We start from the raw sequence: 25,724 nt of genomic DNA on the forward strand, positions 1-25,724 counted from the left end.
GGGTAACGCTCTGCACAGAGAGCCTGGAAGCTGGGGCTATATACACACTGAGCAGTGCGACGCGGGGAGGAGAGATCTCTCCAGATTCCAGACACACACACACATAGCCTTATCCAGAGAAAGTGAGACACACACAGACTTATTCTGTAAGATGACTCTGGTTTGGAGAATCCAAGCAACTGCTCTTTGGAGTGATAGATTCAAGATACAACAGCTGTCATTTAAAGGCCTATTATTCACCAAAAATAAGTTCTTTTTTCAGTTACCTTAAAATAGCACTTTGCTGCCTGGAGTCTCGGTGCTCGGAGTCTTGCGTGTATCCCTGGCGTGTAACGGAGTCACTGAGCGCTTTCCATGTCTGTAAGACCCAGGCAGCAGTATGAAAGAAGTGCCTCTCTCTTCTCCTCCCTTGATCTGGTCTCCTACATAAAGCCAAGGCAATGGCAATGTTGGACTAGGGAATTACTAAGGCCAATGAGAAAGCTGTAACATAACTAATGTTAAAGGGCAAATAAAAATCTTGCTTTTCCTTTAAGGGTGAAGACACACAGAGCTACTTAGTAGCAGCTACTTGTCATGGCTACTAAACCCCAGAAAATACCCTGCCATAGACAATACTGAGAATTGCTTCTGGTAAAACACACATAGAGACAGATATCAGTAAATGATTAGCATTGTCTATTTTAATAGCCATGACAAATAGCTGCTACTAGTAGCTCTGTGTGTCTTCACCCTAAGGGCTGTGGCAGATGGGGAGACTAGTCATCAGCGACAAATCTCCCTTGTCGCGGGCGACTAATTTCCCCGAAATACCATCCCACCAGCGAGTATGTAAATCGCTGGTGGGATGGCATAAGCAGCGCATTCCACCGGCGATTTACATTCTCGCCGGTGGGATGCCATTTTGGGGAGATTAGTCGCCCACAACAAGGGAGATTTGTCGCTGATGACTAGTCTCCCCGTCTGCCACAGCCCTTAGGGTAATGACTCCCCTGCTCTCTTTCCTAGGTCTCCTGGTTCCCTTCCAAACCACATCAGTAGGGCTTCCACAATATGCTTCCTTTCTCCATACCCCTCTGGCAAATGTTTGGCCTTGTCACGATCCACATTCGATCAGGCACATTGGGAGCTGAACTGGTCCGTCCTCTACAGCATCCTGCTAGTTGGAGATAACATAGCAACCAGAGCATCAAAAACAAAAATAGCCAATCAAAGTACAGGTATGGGACCCGTTACCCAGAATGCTCCGGACCTGGGGTTTTCCGGATAAGGGGTCTTTTTTCGTAATTCAGATCTCCTACCTTAAGTCTGCTAATAAAAATATTTAAACAGTAATTAAACCCAATAGGCTTGTTTAGACTCCAGTAAGGATTAATTATAACTTAGTTGGGATCAAGTACAAGGTACTGTTTTATTATTACAGAGAAAAATGAAACCATTTTTAAAAATGTGAATTATTTGATTACAATGGAGTCTATGGGAGATGGCGTTTCCGTAATTCGGAACTTGCTGGATAATGGGTTTCCGGATAAGGGGTCCGATACCTGTACTATCTAAGCCAGGTGCTCATACTGAAAATTTGAGCACACAAATGGAGGTATATACCAGTAGAGACCTTTTTTGTTGGGGAGGCTATAACAAATAGCCAATCAGAGCTCACAATTCAGGTTTTAGCATAACCAAGTTGTAGCCAACTCCAGTTGTAGCAGCACCCATATATAAAACCAAGTGCTATCTATGCCAGGTACTTTGAGGCCGGCACATACAACAGATGGAGTCGTGCACCAGGAGGTTTGGGAGGCTACCAATACAAGGCTTTCCATTGCAGACTCTCATTCTTGAACATGGTGGCAAAAAAAATTAGAAGGAACATTGGTTCATATAACCAACTTATCTGTGGGTTTCATTTACTGAAGCCATTTACTTGTTTTCCTTACGAAACGCCCTGTCTATTACACACATCAGTTTATACCAATGAGATCACTGCTATATATTGAACGGGATCATTGATATATTGATGTGTGCAATAGACCGCTTTCTTTCAGAGGTTTCCCATTGCCCATAATTGCTGCAATAGTGCCTTCAACAGCACAGAATTGGCTTACCCAAGCCTCCAGCTGATCCCATTTGACTTTCCTTTCCAAGACGAATTTGAAATGAGACCCACCAGTGAATAAGATTGGCCTTGGATGAATATCTTCTATATTCTCTTCATTATCTCATTTGGAGTTCCAACAAAAGGCAGGGATTTTTTCATCGGCGCTCAATTTATGGCTGATTTGAGCTCCTCCTAAGTGCCGTTCCTGCGCTGCAGCTAATTGCTGTGCCTCCCCAGGGGGCAGTTTATTCGCTCTCTGCACTAGAGATTACAGATATGAATGAATATGCCGAGGAGCATTTAAGGTGGCCATACACGTTCAGATTTTAGTCTTCTGGCGAACGTTAGAATATTGAGTATATGTTTAAATGCAACTATCCAAAACTAATATTCAGATTGTAGGATTAAAGTCCTAAAAATGACAAATCGGAGGATGTTTTGACCATAATAATTGGTAGGCAACAATCGTATGAAATTGATGTCCTGGAAATGCATTGTAGGTCACCCAAGGATATTGACACATACACAATATGATATTACCTTTATCCAACCAACATTTTTTAACCTGTCCTATCAACTAAAAGACCAATCACCATAGTACGAAAATTACCAGGACAATAATTCAAAACCCACACACAGTCCAAAAATCGTACAAAATGGATTATATTGGTGCGTGTATAGCCAGCTTTACTCTGAAGTCTTATCCACAAGGCCAATTAGCCAGCTGGGGACAGATTATATTTATATGGAAGAGAAAAGAGCTTTCATTAGTCGAAGTATAGATCATATGCCAAAATCAATACAGTTTGACTTTGCTATCAGATGTCTTCAGAGAATGAGGGGGGGGGGGTGTAATGAATTGCGTTACTCAGTCAGCCATTGGATCCACTGCTTCTATTTTGTGAGTTACTTTTAAGTTCTTTATCATTTGACAGGATGGGGGGATACAGGAAGTGATTGTGGGTAAAGTCCAGGCAAGTACTGAATTACACGTGTGCATAGAAAATGTCCCATGAGCTCCAGTGTCCGAGTTGGTGATAAAACTAGAACAGATAACCAATCAGGGCTCACAACTCAGATTTCAGCATAACCATCTGGCAGTTCTAGTAGACTCATGCTTATACAGCTCTACAGCACCTTGTGGGAAGAGCATAAAGCCCAACATTGCTTGTCTGTTGGAACCTAAAGCCTAGAGCCTAACCGCACAGTAAACACCTCGGGTAAGAAATGGTAAGACTGGAAAAAAAAAATAATAATAATAATAAACATGTCAAAGGTGGGTACTCACAAAACTGTATGAGGGTACTGTTATCCTGTACTGGTAAAGTGGTACATTTGCTTGAAACTAACAACTACAGCTCATCTTACTAAGCTGCTGTGTAGCCATGGGGGCAGCCATTCAAGCTGCAATTGGACTACTGAGCCCATTTTGGCTCAAGAATGAAAGTCAATGCAGAATTAAACCACTGGAACTAGTAGAAGAAATAAGGAATTACATGGTTGTTTCCAAGGTAAGATGGTTAGCCAAGATAGACAAGGAGGGCTACTCACAAGTTATAATGATGGTATTTACACATATAACACCAGCCGCCATGTAAACAGTCCCAGGACGATTCAAGGACCCTTGACTAGTCCTCACAGGTAGTATGGGGGCCAGAAGGAATTGGTAAAAACATACATATAATAAAGTACTGTTTATATACGAGCCGTCATAAAACTCTTTTATCCACAGCAGATTAGACGAGTAACCCAGCAGGTTTCATGGCCCATGGTTCCACTACCTCCGAGGCAGTAAAAGAAGCAAATGCTTGTGAAACAGTTACACCAATTGCTGTAACAGTATAAACAGAGGGAAATAGGGGAAAAAAGCCCACAGTGTTTGTATGTAGGAATATGAAATGACAGATATTGGAGAATACAAAGTAATAAAACAGCATTAGTAAATACATATAAAATGTGACTCTCCCATGTGTATATTTGCAGATATAAATGTAAAAGTACAGGATAAAACCCTATAGACTATCGAAATCCATATTAAGCCCTTTGGGATGTCTTTTTTTCCAGTTTTAGAATCCAATAAGATTCCCTGTGACAAAGCTTCTCAGCCCTGTGTCCCCCCCGTGTTGTGCTGACATACGATGTTCCAGTCCCACAGATATTACACACTCAGGATTTTTATTGTGGACTTCACAGAATTTGCCGGCGTCATTATAACGGGGGAGTGACGCCAGTAGTGACACAGCACACATGATGCCACACTATTTATGTCATTGTGTCTGTTTTGGTGCCACATTGACATTGTTAGATGCTTTATAGCTTTAGAACTGCTTCATGGGCATTTGCTTCTTTTAGTGCTGCTCTGGGACGTGGGATTGTGCAGAGCCACAGAGCGTATTGCGGCCAGAAGTTGTTTTGATGTTCTGGGATCTCATCTACTTTTGTATTTTACTTGTTTCTACATAAATAGGAGGGGTGTCCAGGTAAAAAATAAGCAGTTAGCCCCCCACATCCAACAGCAAAAGATCAGTGCTCTACCATCCACCAAAAGGTAATTTTTTGACTACTCAGTAAATATTTGGACATTTATCAGAGCTTTGGTGGGGGGTTGTTGCCACTGAACCTAAACCATTTTTACATAAAGTGCTGCAAATGTCAAAAGATCCCCCAAACTGGGCCCCACAAAAGCCAAGGAGAATGTGTCTCAAAGGACAAGTCAACTCAAAATATTTTTTGCCTAATAAAAGAAAACATAATGCTTAGCAACTGTGCAATATACATTCATTGCAAATTTGCAATAAATACCATTTGTATATGCTGAAATCCTCCTGAAAAACAGTTCTTTTCTTTCTGCATTATTTCAAAACCTGGCAGGGGAGGAGGGAATAAAACACTGATGTTACAAATTGTAACAACTCCCTCATAGCTTACAGACAGCATGCAGGAACTATATAACCCACAATGCATTACACAGTGATGTCACTTTCCTTATTGACATTGCATGGGCAGGGAATTGTGGGATTTGGAGGATGCAGGCTTAAAGGAGAATGCAAGTCAAAATGTAAAAAGCATACTGCCCAATAGTCCTTCTATTGTTTAGTAAAAACACCACACTTTTGGCTCACCTAATCACATATTTACTCAGTCACACTTACTTCACTTTTTCTAGAACAGGCAGCCATCTCTAAAAAGTTATTCTCCTTTCCTTTCCCTCCTTGCTTCATACTGCACATGTGTTTCATTCCCTCCCCCCCTCCCCTCTGCCAGATCCGCTTCTGATTGGCTGGTGGGCATGTGTAGCTCAGAACAGGAGACAGGATCAAGTTACACACATGCTCAGAGAATAGGAAGGCTGCCGCTGGCACCTACAGGAAGGGGAGAGAGATTTCAGTGATGTCACTGTAGGCTTCACACTGCTGTAGGCTGCCAGCACCATATCTCAGAGAAGCAAGCAGGGATCTGGGAATTTAGATATGCAGTAAGTACTTAAAAAGAATGCCTTTAGACTTACTTTTCATTTATATTAACCTTTCATTGTCCTTTAAGGCAGGCTGGGGACAGTTTTTTTTCAAGTTTCCAAGCAATCAGCCAGATTAGCAGGAGAAATATTATTACATTTAAATTATTACATCAAAAAAGGCCGCATATTTTTTAATTGATGTATATTGCACAGTTGCTTAAAATGATGTTTACTTTTCAAAAAGCTTAAGTTGTGTTTGGGTGGCGTTCCCCCTTAATATTATTATCCTATAGTTAGTGGAGTTTTTTTTTTACCACTACTTATTTTGTAGACAGTTTTTCATATTTTTTTATTAAAACACATTTTTTCATTTTGGACCACAGAAAATAGACACAGGGGTTCATTCTGAATCATTATTACCAACCTGCTTTGGAACCAGATCAGATTTGGTTTCTCAGTGAAACTCAATAAGGTTTTAAACCAGCCACACTATAGTACCTTTTGTTCCTGAAAAGCCAATAAGAATTCTGGATCTAATTATCACAGTATAAATTCAAGAACAGCCACCCCAGTAGATGCTAAACTAATAACAGTACAAGTAGCACCAGGATTCCTTAAGAGGAAATTCCCAAGATAAAACCATTAGAACAAGTAGAAAACCCATACCATGTTCTGTGTCCTGCACTGTATTTGCTTATCAAATGATGCACCTTACAGGTCCATTAAAAATTTTGTTTCTGAGGCTGGCAGGATATCTGTTGTACAGTTAGGGCGGCCATACAAGTTGGCCCTAGGGCTAATAGACTGAATTACAACAATGGGCATAGGAGCCGTCAGAACAAAGACCACATCAATGAGCCAGTGCCGTCTCCAATCAGACAGGAAATTCAAACCTGCCCAATTAACACCGGGCCAGTCTTCAGCCAGATATCAATTAGGGAGGCCCGTCCGGGGGGGGGGGGGCGGGGGCTTTAAGCCAATGCCAGATGGGGCTGATTCTCTGCCTGCCTCACTATGCACACGGAGCGGACTTTGGCGATGAAATGTAAACATATATTTTGGTGCCAAAATCCACTCCATGTGCCTGCATCTGGGCCGACACAGGGAAAGGTTGATGCCAGTGTAGGGACCGATTTCCAGCCTATGTTTATGCACAGGCCAGAATCAGCCCCGTCTGGCATTAGCCTTAGGTAGCCATACACTGAAAGATCAACCTACTTGGATGGTCGTCAACACCTACATGTTGGCAGTGTCGGGCTAATTCAATGAAATTGAAACGGCAGGCATAGGCACCGATGATGCAGTCCCCATAAGAATCAAACCTGTCCGATCGCGATCTGGATGATTTCAGGCCAGATGTCGGTTGGGGAGGCTCATTGTTGGTGCCCATACATGGGCAGATAATCTGGCAAATCAGTCTAAAGGGCCAATATCAGCAGCTGAAATCGGCCCGTATATGGCCACCTTTACCTACTGGCTTTGGACTATCAAGAAAATACTGTAAATATTTAGTTAGATGACATATGCACAATAAAGCAGGTATGGACACATACAGTGAGCTACATGACTGGACAGACTCTCCAGAAATAACTGACTGGGTAAAAAGAAACACAAAGACAAGACTCACCTCTTGAAAACTTGTATTTATAGAGAAGAAACCAAAGCAATAACCATTGCTGATCCCTCCCGACCCCATTCACAAGTCAATAAAAAGTGCATCAATCTGGCATACACTTGTTATAAAAAGGGAAAGCACTTATCAGTGTAACGTATTACAATAATTGTCAATTGTTTCAGCGATGAAGCGCCTGCAATCATTTGTAAGGTAACAGATTAATAAAATGCAGGTTGCTCTGGCAGTTAAGGGGTTACCAAGCAAAACAAAAAAAGTAACAGACCTCTGCTGAATAACCAGCAATACAAAATAATGCAGAATATATCCCTTTACATGAGGATTTCTCCCATAGTACCAAACCCAAAATAAAGCATACAGTCCTGCAGACACATACACTGGAAAATAATAATAAAAAAAGATATTGTAGATATTGTGCCGTCAGTAGGAAAGTCATTTCTGTTATGTACATAATACCAATAAAATAAAAATTATCACCTTTTTTGACCTTTTGCAGAAAATAGCTTTTAAAATATGAAAATATAAATTAAAGGTGCAAAAAAACAAAAACAGGGTGACTGGGGGTATTAAATCTATTTTGCACCTTTTGCTTCCAGCGAGGACCACAGTTAGTTGTGCAGCAAAACTGTAGTTCTTTCTGGAAGCAAAAGGATTAAGGAATGACTGAACCCCCAAGTCATCTGTAAGGAATAGAATAATGTTAAGGCAGAGTCTTTCCTAAAGATGGCAGAAGGGCAAATGTTTTGGTAGCGCCAAACAGTCTGGCAGCAAGAGCTTTAGAGATGCACACTTCTTCCTCTTCATTTATCTTGCCACTTCTTTCATGGTCTGCTCCAAGCTCTGGGTCAAACTGGCTTTTAAATCCATAGGTGCAGCCTCAGTCCTAGAGAGAGTCAGCTCTGTGACTAAGTATGAGATTGTGAGACTTAGAACATCAGAGCTGTCAGTGAGGGAAGAAAGAAAAACAGTTCTCCCTGAGTAAGGAAGGGTTTTTAAACTTAATGGCAGCACTGGGCTGCAGCTATAGGTTATGTCCTACATATCAGTTCTGGTGGAATCTGTCATTTCCAGTACTGTATCATTTACAAGCATCAGCCCAGGAGCATAGCATAGATAAAGTATGGTCATTTATACTCATTATGCAAGGCATGAAATAATCTTGGAACCTGGGAGTATCAGGAGTTGAAAGAATGTTATACCGTATAGCTGTGGAGCAAGTGGTTAAGAGTAGCTACAGATAAATATAGGACATATGAATGCATAGAAATGAGACTTCTGTAAACTCGAGTGTTTTGCACAGCTTCACAGCACCCGCAACAGGCTACACTCCCAGATGAAATCCCAAGTGAGTAGTTTCACATTCTCTGTCGGGCTGGTGTGTGGTAGTGATACTTGCCAAAGTCGGTCAAGTAGTATAGGTTAGTAGAGAGGCCAGTGCTGACCTTGCCCGTGTTAAGTTAATGAGAACATCCCATCCAATGTACACAGCTGAGAGAGGCCATAGGAGCTGAATGGGACACAATTAGAGCAAAGTAAGGTAGAAAAGAAGACACTTCCAGGGGGGAAATAGCCAGAAATCATCAAAGTCTTCTCAGAGCTGAGCAGAACCGCAGAAACAGAACTATTTGTATGACTGCTGATTTGGTGAGGGACCTTCTCTGACTTCCACTATCCACAGAGCAGCAGGTGAACTTAGGTTGTTCTTTATTGCACCTGCTTGAAGGTATGTGCGTAAGCAGCAGCCTGTAGTGCAAAGGAACCCTCCCGTGCCCTTTTCCTTTGTGCCCTCAAAGGAGAGATCCTTTCCCATCTTCCATGTTAACTGGACAGTAGAGGTAGAGGCTAAATGACAAACAGCCAAACGCTATTCCTCTTGCAGGCCTCAGCTTACTGGAGCCTTTGTTCTCCCGAGAAACCGCGTCATACAGGAAGGCCAAAGCGATGCTTCTTTTTCTTAACCGGCTTGGAATTAGTGAGCCTGCGCAAATCATCCTCCCCCTCTGACTCTTCCATTTCATCATCTGCTGAGATGAGAATCTGGGCAGCAAAGTAGAAGACAAACATCAATCATACTGATCATATCAGACAAACATATCAGCCTGCAATTTTATCAACTGGATGAACTCCATCTAACTCATCTTTATTACTTGAACAAAATCCTGGAAATCCAAATCTTAAGGCATGTTTTTTTGTATAATTGAGACATTTTCTCATGGTGTCCTATCTAGAGGATCTAGAGGCTGAAATCTCCCATCAAAGTGACATAGTGATCTTAAATGCCAGGCCTCTGAAGACAACACTTTACCCTTTTTAGGCAAAAAAAAGATAATTAAATAAACTATAAAATGAAAAACAGTAGCTTTGTTGAAGAGTGATGAAGTGGCATGGGTGAGTGCCAAACAGAGCTTGCCAAGTGTTTCTCTACCCCAGCCTGGTAGAACACTGATGGGATTGTTTACTCTCACGCAGCCATTTAAGCTCCCTGCACTTTATAAACAAACGAACCTGTTTCGGCCAAGAAATTTCTAAATTTTTCAGGCAGCAAAAGCATAACTGAAAGGGGAAATACAGGTTTAAAATATAGGTCTGAAATTAGATATAGATCTAGGTATAGAGTGATAATGTAATGTATGAGACATGGGCTCAGGCCTGGCTATCTATAACATCTGCTTACTATTACATCTATAAACTTACTTCTGATTCTGATTCATCATATGAAGCAGTACGCCGATACCGGACTGTGGTGCCATTCCGAGAGTCAGGGCTGCCCTCCCTTTCTTCCGTCTTGGCTTTTGTCTTGCCTTTCTTCATTAGAAAATTGTCCACAACCCAAAACATTAATGCCTGTCAATATTAAAGGGACTGTTATTTATGGTTAGGACAACAGATAGCATCCGCTCCCAACAAACTGGCATAAGCATAAGTCAAACTCATGTGCAGGTACCAATGAAAATAGGTAACTCACATTAACAAAGAACGGGACAATCAGCATGACAGTTGCAAGTTCCAGCTGAGGGTTTTTTATAGGTTTTACCTTGGCAACCTGTGGATGAAAACAAGTAAAATGTAGTTTTCTTTTTTACTTAACAGTTAGCTAAAATCCACTACATATAACTACTGTATCAGTATCAACTGACCAATCAGAATGCTAGCATTCTCTGTCACGGTTACTTTAATGTGTTACTAGCCCAAGCACAAGTAAGCTAAAAAAAAAAAAAAAAGGAGCTGCATGCACTAAAGTAGCAAAATGGTACCGGTACTTAACATATTTATTACTTTAGATTTTGAAAAGTAACTTTTTGGGAAAGTCCCAGATCCCACATTTTCTAGAGCTGGTGACTATAATGAGTTCTAACCTCTTTGAGATGTGGTATGAGCAGCACAAGGATGATGGCTGCTTTCTCAAACATCATGATGACAATGTAGAGAGCACACTGACCAACCCAGGCTTTGCACTGCATAGGTTCACCTATGGGAAGAGTAAAACAGTTGTAAAGTGGCTTTAAATTAACATCATTTTAAAAAATACAAAACTGTTAGTCTAGAAAACTGAAGACAATTAGCATTTTTAAGTTTTAATTATGTCATTATGATAATTATAAACCATTTAGGTCATTTTTATGATCTGGCCTTTCTGAACAGAAGCAGCCAACCATTGTAGCCCATAATTTCCTAGGTGAACAGGTGAAAGGAGACTTAGGGCTCCTGTCTGCTTCTGCTGTTTCCTGCCATTGGTATGATATTATCTGATATCTCACAACTAGAATAAATGACAATTAAAAGACTGGGTGACTGGATCAAGACATGTTGAAATACATTCCAATATCCTGTGTCAGCAATGCATAACTGTAAGAGCTTAACATACAAATCAGGACAAATCCCCTGACCAAAAAGCAGGAGGCATTAAGTAGCCACATGGGAGTTCATTACAAATACCTTAGTGGCACTGCAACTCATTTATCAACACTGGGCCAATTTAAACCTGGGCAGTAACCCATGGCAACCAATTACATTTTTGCTTTTAGTTTGCTGAAATAAGCTAATCACCAACTGGTTGCCCAGTGTTGATAAATAACCCCAACTAACTGTAGTCAACATTAATAACATTAGTGCTAATTTATGCACCCCAGGGCAGTCCGAGGTGCACCTACTATGTGGCAAGTTTAGAAACGCTCAGAGGGCACAGAGATGCAGTTGTTGAAAGCCTTGCCATTTGATGTTATCCCTTGGCACTTGTGAGTACAGGTATGGGACCGATTATCCAGAAAGCTCAGAACTTGGGGTTTTCCAGGTAAATGATCTTTCCATAATTTGGATCTCCATACCTTAAGTCTACTAAAAAAATCATTTAAACATGTATTAAACCCAATATTATTGTTTTGCCTCCGATAAGGATTAATTATATCTTAGTTGGGATCAAGTACAAGGTATTGTTTCATCTTAAAAGAGATAAAGAAAATAATTAAAAAAAAAAAAAAAATCAAAATTATTTGATTGTAATGTAGTCTACGGGGGGAAGATTTTCCCGTAATTCAGAAATTTCTGGATAATGGGTTTCTGGATAGCAGATCCCGTAACTGTACTAGAAGCTTGTCCTTGCTACATGTAAAAGTATTAACGGTTACTATTGTGGCAACATTATTTATTCATTTGGGGAATGTATCCTTTTATTTCCTTTTTTCAAATTCTGATCTCTATTTTATTTAATGTTAGAAAGACAAGCAGTTCACACCTCAGTAAAATCCACATTCAAAATATTTTACCACCATATCTATATATATGTTTAAAAAACTATTTGAGAATGTACCATATTCGCCAAATCGCAAGGACTCCCACTGCCTCCACTCCACGATGCAACTCACTACTCGAACCCCGATATAAATGAGCAACATTCCCAATGTAGCGTCCAGCAGGAAATTAATCAGATATCTGGTTGGGAAGAGAGCCAATTAGATGGTTAAAAATTACATAGATTTCTGTATCTGCCATTACCATTTTAATACAGTTCATATGATAGTTAGCTGCTAAGTAGATTTAACATACAGAAGAATTCCAGAAGCTAGTAGGGGGAATTAAAATGGGCTGAAATGTATGAGCAGGGCTGCAGCCGGTGGGAAGTGGAACATCAGCAATACAAAGTCAGGGAGCAGGAACGCTTCTTTTTTTAACACAGAAAATGACTTTTAAAATTGCAGTGTTACAGTCCTACAGCCCAGAGATGCTTGTTTGAACACACTTATATGCCCCAAAATGATTAAACTAGGCCAGCTGTTCCACCCCCTGAGGCTACCGCACTATCCCATATAAGTTTAGAAAATGTCCAGGAAAGCAGTCAGCAGAATCTTTGGATTTCTTGTACAGTGTAGCTTTCTGACCACTGATACATAAAGCTTTTAGTTTTTGCCACTGTCAGACCCCACCTTCACCTCCACACAATAGATATATTTGTGTAAGTGGGATGTAAATAATAGAGGGCCATATGGAGCTATAGGTAGGGTATTTTTGGCCTGTAAGGTTCCGGTTGGAAAGCCCTTAGGTAGTGGAACATTGCATTTTTTTTACCAAAGGGACTAATCTACATGTATATTAACAAACAAGGCACTGTAGCCTATGTAACAGAATAATGATCATACTGTCAAAAAACATACATAGAGCAAGGATCTTCCCCGGTAAGGTCCGACAAGTAGACGTTTGCAAAATGGATAAACAGCATCCCTATAGCTTGCTTGGATGTGTCCAAAAACCTACAAAAAAAAAAAAGAGGAAGCATTGTGTTAAAACGGCCCATTTCCTTTGCTTTCAGTAGCACCAACACAACACACAGTATCACTTTACAGGGCTTATACCTTATATGCACTGGTGCAATTTAACCCCTGTATGTATAAAAAAAACTTTCATAGCACTACAAAAGTGTGGCATTACTGCAGGCCTGATATTTCACAAAGAAATCCTATGGAAACAAGAATGGGTGTTGCGTTATCTGAACCATCTTTGAGCAGCTGGACTACAAGTCGCACTGTATGCATGTGGATCCCTGTTCTGTCCTCTCTCTCTTTCTTTCATTGTCGCTGGGTAGAAGCAGAGTCTACAACTGAACTGCCACAATCATAAAGTCTTGTGTTTCTGTTTATTATTACAATGGCTGGATTGGTATTGCACAGCCCTTGGTGGTCTCTAGACTGATGGCTTTAACCTTGTTTGCTCAAGGAACCCTAATAATATATAAACAAAGAATATAACAATTACTTATTGCTTTTCATATGCTTTTACTGAATTTCCTTGTTTTCACCCCTTATTCCATTCCTAAAGACATTCTCTATATTCTAGAAATACTAATGAAATGGAGCATTTGAAGTGGGTCCTTTTGCAAAAACCAGTATCCTGTAAATACTGTGTATGTCGATGGCAGCTAACTCAGAGCGCCACCTTCTGGTATATTATGGTAAATTATGCATTCCTGCTGAGAATTAGTATCTGCATTGTTTGAATGTTTTTTTACCTTTCCTATATCACTATATCAATATGCTCTCCTTACAGACTAATTCTATAATATGATAACCATTCATCATAAAACATGTTTATTTCCAAGTCTAAGGGGAAAATTAATTCAGTATGTTATTGTGCACGCAAATGGTATGGGCCAAAGTTCTTTAATTTTAATATTGCACAGTTTTTAGGGTAAGGTTGTTGTGTAAGTCCATACAGTTAAATATAGTAAAATATCAGTGTTGGCAGCAGCTGAGGCATGGGTGGAACAGAAAATTTACTTATGCAAATGCAAACCAAGAACATTCCTACCTAATAGGGCAGAAGCATGGTATGCAATGCCAAAGTCATGCCAATTTATAGGTCAGAGCACACAGACAAACTTCTTCAAATAAATCTTTTCCCCCAGCTATCCTTGCATACTGGATACAGGGACCCTAAGCCTGAAGGCTGGGAAACATAATAATTGTGCATAAGCCTCAGTAAGAGAGTGTATAATCATGATAGATGGAGCTAGAATGCCTAAACCATGGGCATGGGTATAATAACAGGAGGGGTAAGGCGAAAAATGGAAAATGGCTTTTTATAGCAGGATTAATTACTATATATGGTATAAAGTACTTACCATATTTTCCAAGGACGTCTTTCATGCTTTGGTTCTCGAAGGCGTTTTACTGAAATACAATGGGGTTGGGATTAGATTTCTTTAGACATATCATGGAAATGCTCAGTGCTGAACAGCTCCAAAATGCTGCATGACTTTGTACATAGTGAGGATTTCATATAGAATCTATTATTGGCTGCACTGTACCCAATGATATGAGTGGCTGAGTGGATAAGCTGAGAATATGCACCTATGCTCTAGTGTTTGAATATAAAATACAGACTAACTACTCACACAAGAATGCTGTCTCCACAAATGTACGCAGTCATAAACACAGACAGGGCTATAGTTATTATGAATAAACAATGACAATAATATGTAAGTGCTAGGTATTCCAATACACATTTATAATGAGGTCACTGCACTGAAGAGCTTACAATCTTTTATTAAGAGGAGACAAACAAAATGAGGAGAGAAACAAGTGCATAGGTAATTATGCAGCTTTAGGCCAATGCACATGGGGCAGATTCTCAGCCTGCTGATGAACGCAAACCAAAAATCTGCCCCTATGCTCAAAAAGGATTTAGTTGTGCCTGCCTTTGGAGCCATTCATTTGGCCTGGGTGCAGGCACACACACAGCAGAATTCAGCACATCTCCTGGCTCTAATACATAAGAGAGGTATCCAAAGTATTGTTTATTTATTATTGTGCTAAAAATGTAGTGGGTGCACATAACATTTTACCAATTTATTCATCAGATATTTTGGGTCAAAAAGTTAGCTTAGATATATTGTAACTACATTGTTAAATCTGTTGATTGATGGGCAAGCAAGACCTTCCCGTCTCAGAGTGACTAGAGAATTTAGCCAAGGAGACTCCCTGTAGTGCCCCCTGGAAGTGTCTCTAATACCCCTTGCTTCAATATCTGCAGGCTGGTAGTTCCCTAAGCAGCAGCTACTGTCTCATCTGTCCCCAGCCTATAATAACATGCTACCCTTATGAGATGGAGGGCACTACACACTTGCACAATGCTACGTTTCCCAGAAATGAAATAGCCTATTGTACAGAGTTTCTTTTAGACAATAAGGATGCAAAACACTGTTACAAAGTTGCCAAGTGCCAGCACTACATGAAACATGACCAATACAATCTGTGCTATTTGTTCAGTCACCCAACCCTTATGTTTAGCAGAACTTCCCAGACAGTTGCAAGTCAATATTCCTAGGCCGGTGATTGATTGGGGGGGGGGGGGGGGGCACCCGATGAGACACTCTCTGTGATGTAATAAAGTGGTGCTAGTTGCCCCAGATACTTAGCAGGGACCCGTGCAGCACCCAGCCACCAGGGTGAGAACACACATTTAAGGAAACCTCCCCCGCCCAGGAGTCACAAACAAATAAATGGAAGTAGTAAATATTGATTTCAATAGCAAATACAATACTAGTAACTTTCCCAGTTTGTATTGACCATTTATGAAAAGGTTGCCTAGATATTATTAGATATTACTAGATTTTTATTATGCCTAAACAAACTCTAACATGGGGTGCAATCACATTCTCCAAATGTATAGCTGGGGTAGCAGGCAAGAATGCATTCAGGTACAAACAAGCACTCCAGACCCAAGTAGATAAATGGCTGCTTTCATTCATTGTTCAGCCATGATTAAGTATGTAGTAGTGTTGGGCTGAGCTAAACTGTTAAATAAAACCATGCTTTTATACATGGATGTAGAGGACTGGCTTACATTGCATGTACAGGTATTGGACCCCTATCTAGAAACCCATTATCTAGAAAGTTCTGAATTTTGGAAAGGTCATCTCCCATAGACTCCATTAAAAGCAAATAATTCTAATTTTTAAAAATGATTCCCTTTTTCTCTGTAATTATAAAACAGAACCTTGTACTTGATCCCAACTAAGATGCAATTAATCCTTATTGGGGGCAAAACAACCCTATTGGGTTTATTTAATATTTAAATGATTTTTAGCAGACTTAAAGTTATGGAGATCCAAATTATGGAAAGATCCCTTACCCGGAATACCCCGGGTCCCCAGCATTCTGGATAACAGGTCCCATACCTGTATTAACAAGTCCACTAAAGGTGGAATTGCCTTAAATGAGCAGGATACACCTATATAAACAAAAGCAACATATATGGAACTAATGCTGGAAACACATTATACTTTTATTTCTTTGTTATTTTTATAATAAATCACTAATGAACCACTATTTCTTTTGGTTTAACTATACCAAGCTCTGTATAAACACCAACCCTGCCACTTCACCCTTTGTTCTGGCTGTTCTCTTACAGATAAGCAGAAGTCCATTATGCAGGGGCAGTATCTGTGCAATTATCCAGCTCACAAGAATCAAACATGGAGTTGGAAATACCATAAAGTTTTTGTGATTAACAAGATAGGCAGAATGTATATTCAACACAAACCTTAATTATTAAACTAGGGGGTGTATGGGCCCTGTAAGGGGAAAACCTTAAGAATAAACTCAGAGGAGAGTACTAATACTACCTTTATACTTTTAATAATTAATATAGTAATTAAAATAATTAAAAATAATTTTATGTGTCTGATCCAAGAGCCATACAAGGCCCCGCAAATTTCTCTCATGTCCTATGGTAGCTACTCTGGGCAGCCTTGGGCTAAAGAGAAAACCGAATATGCCCCTTTACTGCACAGAGCTAATAGAGCAGGTAGCAAGGACACAGGAAAGTACAGAGAAACCTAACAGAGCCAGCAGCTCATATTTCCACCTTCTAAATAATTGAGTGAGCAAAGGAACAGTGCTTAAGCAGCACATGGTCACTAGCCAAGAGTTTGCCAAATGGGTCAAAAAGTAATAAAGATAAACATTCATTGGGGAAAAATATCCCAAAATAATACATAATAACAGGCTAATTATATTTCTGTACCATATCAGTGACATAATGTACAATGTAATAATGCACACTGTGAAGGGTTAATGACACCTTTCTGCAAACAGCCCAAGGTAAGTAGAACTGCAGCAGATAGAGCTGTTGGGGAAAGTCAGTAAACTTCCAGACAGTTCTGGGGCCGCACCCTTTGGAACAAGCAAACAGTAGCTGACTTTACACAGCCCCAATTGCAAGGGAAAGTTGCAACGTAGCTCAGTTTCTCATGTTAACTCCTAAAGTGCCGCACTGCTGGGCCCGGTTGGGCACATCCAACATATTTCTATTTCTTTCCAAAGTAAAGTATCAGCATACCAGTTCCTAAACTTTGCTACATAAAACATGGTTTATTTACTGAACATTGCTCATGTAGCATGGATTGTTTTTATACTTTTTATACAACCACCCACCCATTTGACCCTGTAAAGGGAAGTAGGGTGAGCCCGTCTGTGGTTAATGAGTTACTTGTTCCCTAGCTATTCACTAGCTCTGCCAATACCCAAGTTATAGAAAAGAAAAAGTTTACAGAACATATTTTGAACATATACCTGTATACGTGCATTTATCCCATGTAGCTCCCAATCAAGCTAACAGGACAACGTAAGCACACATTGAGGAACAAGGAAAAGAAGTTTCTGTCTGGATGTAATAAAAGCAGGGTAATGGCACAGGGGGCAATTAAGCATTTCTTTTTGCCCAAGCATTTTCCCACTAAGCCCACGTTTCTAAATGCCATTCATTCCTATGGCAATTATGAAGGAGGACAACTCCAAGCTTTTTCTTTTCCGCTCCCCATCTGGCAATTGGGAAAAAGCTTGGGCAACAAAATGTGCAGAATTGCCCTGTGTGCCATTAACAATCGGCCTAAAGTGACTCTTGCCTAAATACGCCCATACACAGGCATATTAAAGTTACCTATCTGAGTCCCTTAGAATGATTAAACAGCTTATCTGCCCATGTACAATATAAGGGATCACTAAACTAAATCATTTAGATTGTAAGCTCTAGGGAGCAGGGACCTCTATCCGCTTGTCTTAACTTTTTGCCACTGTACCTTGTATTTATTGTTATACTTTGTATTTATCATTATTTTAATAACCCTGTTGTATTAATCTATTCTATTGTACAGCACTGTGCACATACTGTAAGTAGTGCTTTATAAATAAAGATATACATACATACTAACATGGACAAAAGCACAACAGTTGCAACAGACTGTCTAATATGGGTGCTTACCCCAGTTATAGATAATCTGCTAATGTTTTATTCCTTTGCACTTGTTCTTTCCTAAAACCCACTGTTGCTGGTAATCATATTTATTCTGCACACATTTCCAAGAACAAAAGCAAATACCAAACCTGGGGATTAACCAGACTTAACATGAATTATGGAAAATTATACACATAGTAGTTTAACATCTCCAGCCTGTGCAAACACACACACAAACAGTCTGTATATTTTATTGTAAGTAATAGGACATACCAAGCTATAGTCAGACACGGCTGTTTCCTAGCCTGCATTTATAAGCAGGGAGAGAGAAAGCATAGCCCAACACCTAACTGAAATCAATAGAGGAAACATGGGTGCACCCATTAACAAGTCATATGCGTTACATTGGCCCTTATCTTTATAAGTGCTATGTATAAAGTGCCTTAGGGTTAATAAAGGCTCACTCAGTTGAATCACATGCAACTGAAGCATCTGTAAGTGCACACTCCCATCCCACCTGTATAGATGCACGTCGCTCCTGGCTTCATGCAATTTAAAGGGGTTGTTTACCTTTAAATCAACTTTTAGTGTGATGTAGAGAGTGACAATCTAAACCAGTTTGTGATCAGTCTTCACTTTTTATTATGTGTGGATGTATGAATTACATAGCTTTTTGTCCAGCAGCTCTCCAGTTTGGAATTCAGCAGCTATTGGGTTGCTAAGGTTGAAACTTCCCTAGCAAACAAGCAGTGGTGTGAATGAGAGACTGGAATATAAATAGGAGTGGGGCAACAGTTTTATGCTTTCCAGGGTCAGTGACTGCCATTTTTAAGCTGGAAAGGGTCTGACATTTTATTATCAGAAGAAGGCAAATAAAACGAAGACTAATTAAAATGTTACTAAAAATTACTAATTCTATAAAATACTAATAGTTACATTTAAGGTGAAACCACCCCTTTAATAACCAGCCCAGTTCGAAATCTTGAGTTTTGGAAAAGAATGTAGCAAGGTGGGTAAAAAAAAAACAAAAATTAATCTGTATGGATTAATTGCACTATGCATTAGCCATACAGAATTGTCTCAGCCAAGACCCAGGCTGTGGTTGTTTTTTTGTTTATATACTTTTTTTTTTTTTTTTGCACAGCACTCTTGGGGGTTAGTGAATAAAACAACAAAGATAACGGAGCCCAGATGGGAGCACTGGATTATTAATGCATGCATTACTAGAGGAAATGTGATACTTCCCTCGTCCCTAAGGAATATATGATATAAGCACAGCTTGCTCATGTTAATGTCAGTCTAGTGGTGGGCAGGGCTCAGATACATGGTCAATTCTGCCAAGTGATAATTTAAACAACTTCCTTAATGGCAACATCACTTCATACTAATCAGTATATACAGTGGTGCTTGAAAGTTTGTGAACCCTTTACAATGTTCCATAATTTTTAATAAACGTGAACTAAAATTTCATCTGAGTTTCAAACAAATCCTAAAAGTAGATGAAGAAAACCTAGTTAAACAACTGAAACATAAATTCTTATATTCGGTCATGTATTAATTGGAAAAAAAATATCCAAAACCATCTGTGTGTGGCAAAGTAAGTGAATTGTGCTCTCAGTATTGCAGCAATAACTGCAGGTCCCGATCCAACAGAAAAATCAAACCTGCCGATTGAGATCTGACCAATGTCAGGCCAGATATCAGTCGGGGAGGCCCGTTGCTGGTGCCCATACACAGGCACATAAGCTGCTGAATTGGACTAAAGGACAGATAACAGCAGCTGAAATCGGCCGTGTATGGCCACCTTAACTCACACGATTGTCATCCCATTGACTACAAACACCAAATATTATAATAAATACATGACCAAAATATAATAATATGTTTAATTTGTTTAACTAGTTTTTCTTCATCTACTTTTAGGACTTGTTTGAAAATCAGATAATGTTTTAGGTCACATTCATATAAAAATATTGGAACATTTTAAAGAGTTCACAAACAATTCCTGTGTCTGTTTAATTAAAACTCTCATTTCAACTTCTGTAATATTATTACCAAATGTATCCATTTCTCATTCCTATTCCATTACCACTAATGGAATCTGAATATTTGTTGCATTTCTGTTTTATGTCAGTGCTGTCCAACTGTCAGCCCGTGGCACACCCCTCTGTGGCCCCATCTGTCTGAATGCTGTGCCTGCTTGCCTTTGTGTAAGCTTTAAACAGTATCAGTACTGAGATTAACTGACTCCCTGCATTATTCACACCTCAGATCAGACTGCTGCCTGTGTGTGCCATACTCTGCCTGCCCTGTGCCGTGTGCTGCCTGCCGCGTGCCATACTCTGCCTGCCCTGTGCCGTGTGCTGCCTGCCGCGTGCCATACTCTGCCTGCCCTGTGGCGTGTGCTGCCTGCCGCGTGCCATACTCTGCCTGCCCTGTGGCGTGTGCTGCCTGCCGCGTGCCATACTCTGCCTGCCCTGTGCTGCCTGCCGCGTGCCATACTCTGCCTGCCCTGTGCCGTGTGCTGCCTGCCGCGTGCCATACTCTGCCTGCCGCGTGCCATACTCTGCCTGCCGCGTGCCATACTCTGCCTGCCGCGTGCCATACTCTGCCTGCCCTATGCTGCCCGCCCTATGCTGCCCCTGTGTGCCATACTTTGGACGACCGTGACTATTTACGCTTCGTTTTTAACCCTTTCACATCTTATATGGGAACAGCTTCTGTACAGTCACTGAACTTGGGCCAACAAGCCTGATGACTAGGTATGAGTATCTGATGTAATGCATAAGTAATGTAACCACAAGGAAGCAGCTGTGTTATTACAGCATTTACCCCGCACTGGGTACAACAAGCACACACACAGCACAAAAATATGAAGGAAGGAACAACATTATTTAAAGAAAAGATGCATTTTTATGCATATTTGCATAATGCATATTTTTAAATATATTTTATAGCCTTTTCTAACACCTTGGTTCTCAGTCTGGCTGTGTATGGGACTCAAGGAACTGTAGTTAAACTACCTTGTCCCACCCTATATCTCTTTTTACATCACAACTTGCAGTCGCACCCCCTCCACCACCACTCCCGGGACATGGCCTTCATATGCCACCTCACCTTCCAGCTGTCCTATCTGAGCCAATACAAAGATTCCACTGTCAGGTCAGAGACAGAAAGATGCATGAAAAGTAAAGACTATCAGGGCAATATTTACCTATGGAAATGTAAACGTTACAAATACCTAAGAAGAGAATGAGCGTGGATGTTTGATTAGTGGAAAATCTGTGCTGCAAGCAAAGAAGAAGTGGTCAATGCTGACAAAGCACAAGAATGAATAATAAGGAAGGAACAATTAGATATTTTTGGACTCAACTAAATTATTTAAAATCAGAGCTTGATGGGGGATGGATTACTGGACAATGTAGTGGATATAAACACTGTAAGAGTTATGGTGCCTACTGTCTGCCATTGCCACCTGGCACAAAACAGCAGCAGGCAGGAATCCCTGTCTGTAGCGCAATTTAACGTCATTTAATGGAAAGTGCTCAGGCTAACGCACAGAGTGGTGGCAGTCAGATCTCTGTGTTGCTGAATGGCAGTGGCAGATAAATTGCCCTGTGTGCCATTAGCCTAACATTAGTCCAGCAGTGCCAAACAGTCTTGGCAGAATCATACAAAGCCAGACTCACATGCAATCTGATGGTGGCCATACATGGTAAGATTTGCCCGACTGGCGAGATCACCAAATGAGTGAGCAATACCATGCTAATGCAATCATTTGGCCCTAAGGCCAAACGATCACATTAAAATGTAGGGGATATGAAAAGTCAATCAATGAGCCAATACACTCCCCTATCGACTCCTGCCTGATTTTCAGCCAGACACCATAGAATGAGGAGTAAGTAGTAAAGAGCAGCCATTAGGAAACAGGTAGGAGAGGCATCGGGGTGCTCAAAGAAGTTACTGCTGGGCCCTGAAAATCAATCAGTACTATTGCTCAGCACAAATATTACTCCTGAACAAGAGCAGTGTAACAAGCGCCAGTTACTACTCGCTGCCCTGTCTCTGTTCATTAGATTAGTGCCCCTCCTGGTACTTAGTACACAATATGGAGTTCTGTTGCCCCACAGGTTGGAGTTAAGAGAACATGTGGCCCCAGGGAATAAAGGCTGAAGCCACAATCCTAGTGGGACATAATACCATAATCAGACATATCCAACCTGCTACAATAGAGTTCCATGTCTCATTACCCAGGCAGGGCAGACTGCACAGTAACAGGGCATTATCCTGGAACCCCCAGAATAGAGGGGGCTTCTCCTGAGTTACAGTAGATAAAAGTGCCCAATATAATCATTTTATTATGTACTATATATTTTTTTGTCACCCCTGAAGCCAAGAAACACCTCTTATTCTTGGGGTTCCAGGGAAAAAGCCTTTCTGAACTACAAAAGGGCTAGTAGCCCTGCGCAGTCATAAGATCCCCATGAATAATACCTTGTTCGGGCTAAAGCGGCTCCAACCGGAGCCAAACCGGTCCCAATAAACTACACCCCCAGCATTCCTTCCAGAGCAAGGTTTGTCTCCCAAACTGGCCAACGCTCCTGCCCCAAGCAACACGGCATGCAGGTACCCCACACCCACATACACACACACACACTAGGATACACACACACACACACACTAGGATACACACACACACACACACTAGGATACACACACACACACACACTAGGATACACACACACACACACACACTAGGATACACACACACACACTAGGATACACACACACACACACACTAGGATACACACACACACACACACACTAGGATACACACACACACTAGGATACACACACACACTAGGATACACACACACACTAGGATACACACACACACTAGGATACACACACACACTAGGATACACACACACACTAGGATACACACACACACACACTAGGATACACACACACACACTAGGATACTCACACACACACACTAGGATACACACACACACACACTAGGATACACACACACACACACTAGGATACACACACACACACACTAGGATACACACACACTAGGATACTCACACACACACACACACTAGGACACACACACACACACTAGGAGACACACACACACACACTAGGAGACACACACACACACACTAGGAGACACACACACACACTAGGAGACACACACACACACACACACACACACACACACTAGGATACACACACACACACACACACACACACACTAGGAGACACAGACACACACACACACTAGGAGACACACACACACACACACTAGGATACACACACACACACACTAGGAGACACAGACACACACACACACACACTAGGATACTCACACATGAGGATGCTGAAAGCCATCACAGCCAGCAGGCCTTGCAAGAAGATCCCGAAAGAGCCCATCATTGCCCCATTCCCGCAGCCCGGAGCAGTGGGACTGGGGTCGGGCGGGGACGGCCCCGGGGTCAGGCTCTTGCTGCCATTGCTCGTCCCCATGGCTAGGAGAACCCGCTACCGGGCCCCGGGCCAGCTCTAGAGCCGGTCACCGAGGCAACCAGCGAGTGGAAGCCAGGAAGAGGCCGTGTCCTGACGTCACAGCGGTGCCAGCGCAGAGAGCGGAATATCGCTTACACGTGACCCTACAGTGGGCGGGGCTGTACGGCAATTGAAGAGAATAGGGGCGGGGCTTGTGAGACTGACAGGAGAGGGGCGGCTTCTCCTTACAAGTACAGTAAGCTGTAGGTGCTCGCCTCAGCTGGATGGGGTTGCTGTGTGACCGTAATACACATATAGGGTTGGGAGCAACTTGCCGTTAGTAGAAGAGACATATTGTCTTGCTGTGTAGGTTGTCTCCGGGTGGCACAGGCGCAGCTGGAAGGAAAAGCTTGGCCACTTTGCCAAATGGCATATTTAGTTCATTCAGTAAGTGCAAAGTAGGAGATGATTACTGCAGGATCAATGTGTTACAGAAACAGTATATTTGCAACTGTTAATGCACATTTCATTTCCCCAGCATTAAAACGTAGAAACAAAGAAAATAGTCAAAGTTTGGACCTCCTCATAATTCAGTATGTAGTTGTGCCCCATTTGGCTCCGCTCTTGTTTCCCAGATTATCTTCCCCTGTCCGGTATGTGTGAGCGCTACCCAGGGTCCGGTATGTGCGAGCGCTACCCAGGGTCCGGTATGTGCGAGCGCTACCCAGGGTCCGGTATGTGCGAGCCCTACCCAGGGTCCGGTATGTGTGAGCGCTACAAGGTCCGGTATGTGCGAGCGCTACCCAGGGTCCGGTATGTGCGAGCGCTACCCAGGGTCCGGTATGTGCGAGCGCTACCCAGGGTCCGGTATGTGCGAGCGCTACCCAGGGTCCGGTATGTGCGAGCGCTACCCAGGGTCCGGTATGTGCGAGCGCTACCCAGGGTCCGGTATGTGCGAGCGCTACCCAGGGTCCGGTATGTGTGAGCGCTACCCAGGGTCCGGTATGTGTGTGTGCTACCCAGGGTCCGGTATGTGCGAGCGCTACCCAGGGTCCGGTATGTGCGAGCGCTACCCAGGGTCCGGTATGTGCGAGCGCTACCCAGGGTCCGGTATGTGTGTGCGCTACCCAGGGTCCGGTATGTGTGAGCGCTACCCAGGGTCCGGTATGTGCGAGCGCTACCCAGGGTCCGGTATGTGCGAGCGCTACCCAGGGTCCGGTATGTGCGAGCGCTACCCAGGGTCCGGTATGTGTGAGCGCTACCCAGGGTCCGGTATGTGTGAGCGCTACCCAGGGTCCGGTATGTGTGAGCGCTACCCAGGGTCCGGTATGTGTGAGCGCTACCCAGGGTCCGGTATGTGTGAGCGCTACCCAGGGTCCGGTATGTGCGAGCCCTACCCAGGGTCCGGTATGTGCGAGCGCTACCCAGGGTACGGTATGTGTGAGCGCTACCCAGGGTCCGGTATGTGTGAGCGCTACAAGGTCCGGTATGTGCGAGCCCTACCCAGGGTCCGGTATGTGTGAGCGCTACAAGGTCCGGTATGTGTGAGCGCTACCCAGGGTCCGGTATGTGTGAGCGCTACCCAGGGTCCGGTATGTGCGAGCGCTACCCAGGGTCCGGTATGTGTGAGCGCTACCCAGGGTCCGGTATGTGTGAGCGCTCCCCAGGGTCCGGTATGTGTGAGCGCTACCCAGGGTCCGGTATGTGTGAGCGCTACCCAGGGTCCGGTATGTGTGAGCGCTACCCAGGGTCCGGTATGTGTGAGCGCTACCCAGGGTCCGGTATGTGCGAGCCCTACC

The 25,724-nt window shown here is 42.2% G+C and overlaps 2 protein-coding genes across 2 annotated transcripts; one reads left to right on the forward strand and one right to left on the reverse strand.

Annotated features, from left to right (window-relative positions):
- Positions 1 to 7,178: 7,178 nt before the first annotated feature.
- stimate (STIM activating enhancer) lies at positions 7,179 to 24,060 on the reverse strand. Its single transcript, NM_001005033.2, is given in 8 exon segments — positions 7,179 to 9,225; positions 9,883 to 10,032; positions 10,154 to 10,231; positions 10,545 to 10,657; positions 11,996 to 12,117; positions 12,837 to 12,932; positions 14,300 to 14,348; positions 23,790 to 24,060. Coding segments are annotated over 8 exon segments (882 nt in total). The 5' UTR covers positions 23,947 to 24,060; the 3' UTR covers positions 7,179 to 9,108.
- A 653-nt stretch (positions 24,061 to 24,713) lies between these two features.
- LOC116410503 (latent-transforming growth factor beta-binding protein 4-like) lies at positions 24,714 to 25,448 on the forward strand. Its single transcript, XM_031901343.1, has one exon. It carries the CDS (start codon positions 24,714 to 24,716, stop codon positions 25,446 to 25,448), a length of 735 nt encoding a protein of 244 aa, XP_031757203.1.
- The last annotated feature ends 276 nt before the right edge of the window (positions 25,449 to 25,724 follow it).

This window comes from Xenopus tropicalis, chromosome 4, assembly GCF_000004195.4.
Source record: "Xenopus tropicalis strain Nigerian chromosome 4, UCB_Xtro_10.0, whole genome shotgun sequence".
NCBI lineage: Eukaryota > Metazoa > Chordata > Amphibia > Anura > Pipidae > Xenopus > Xenopus tropicalis.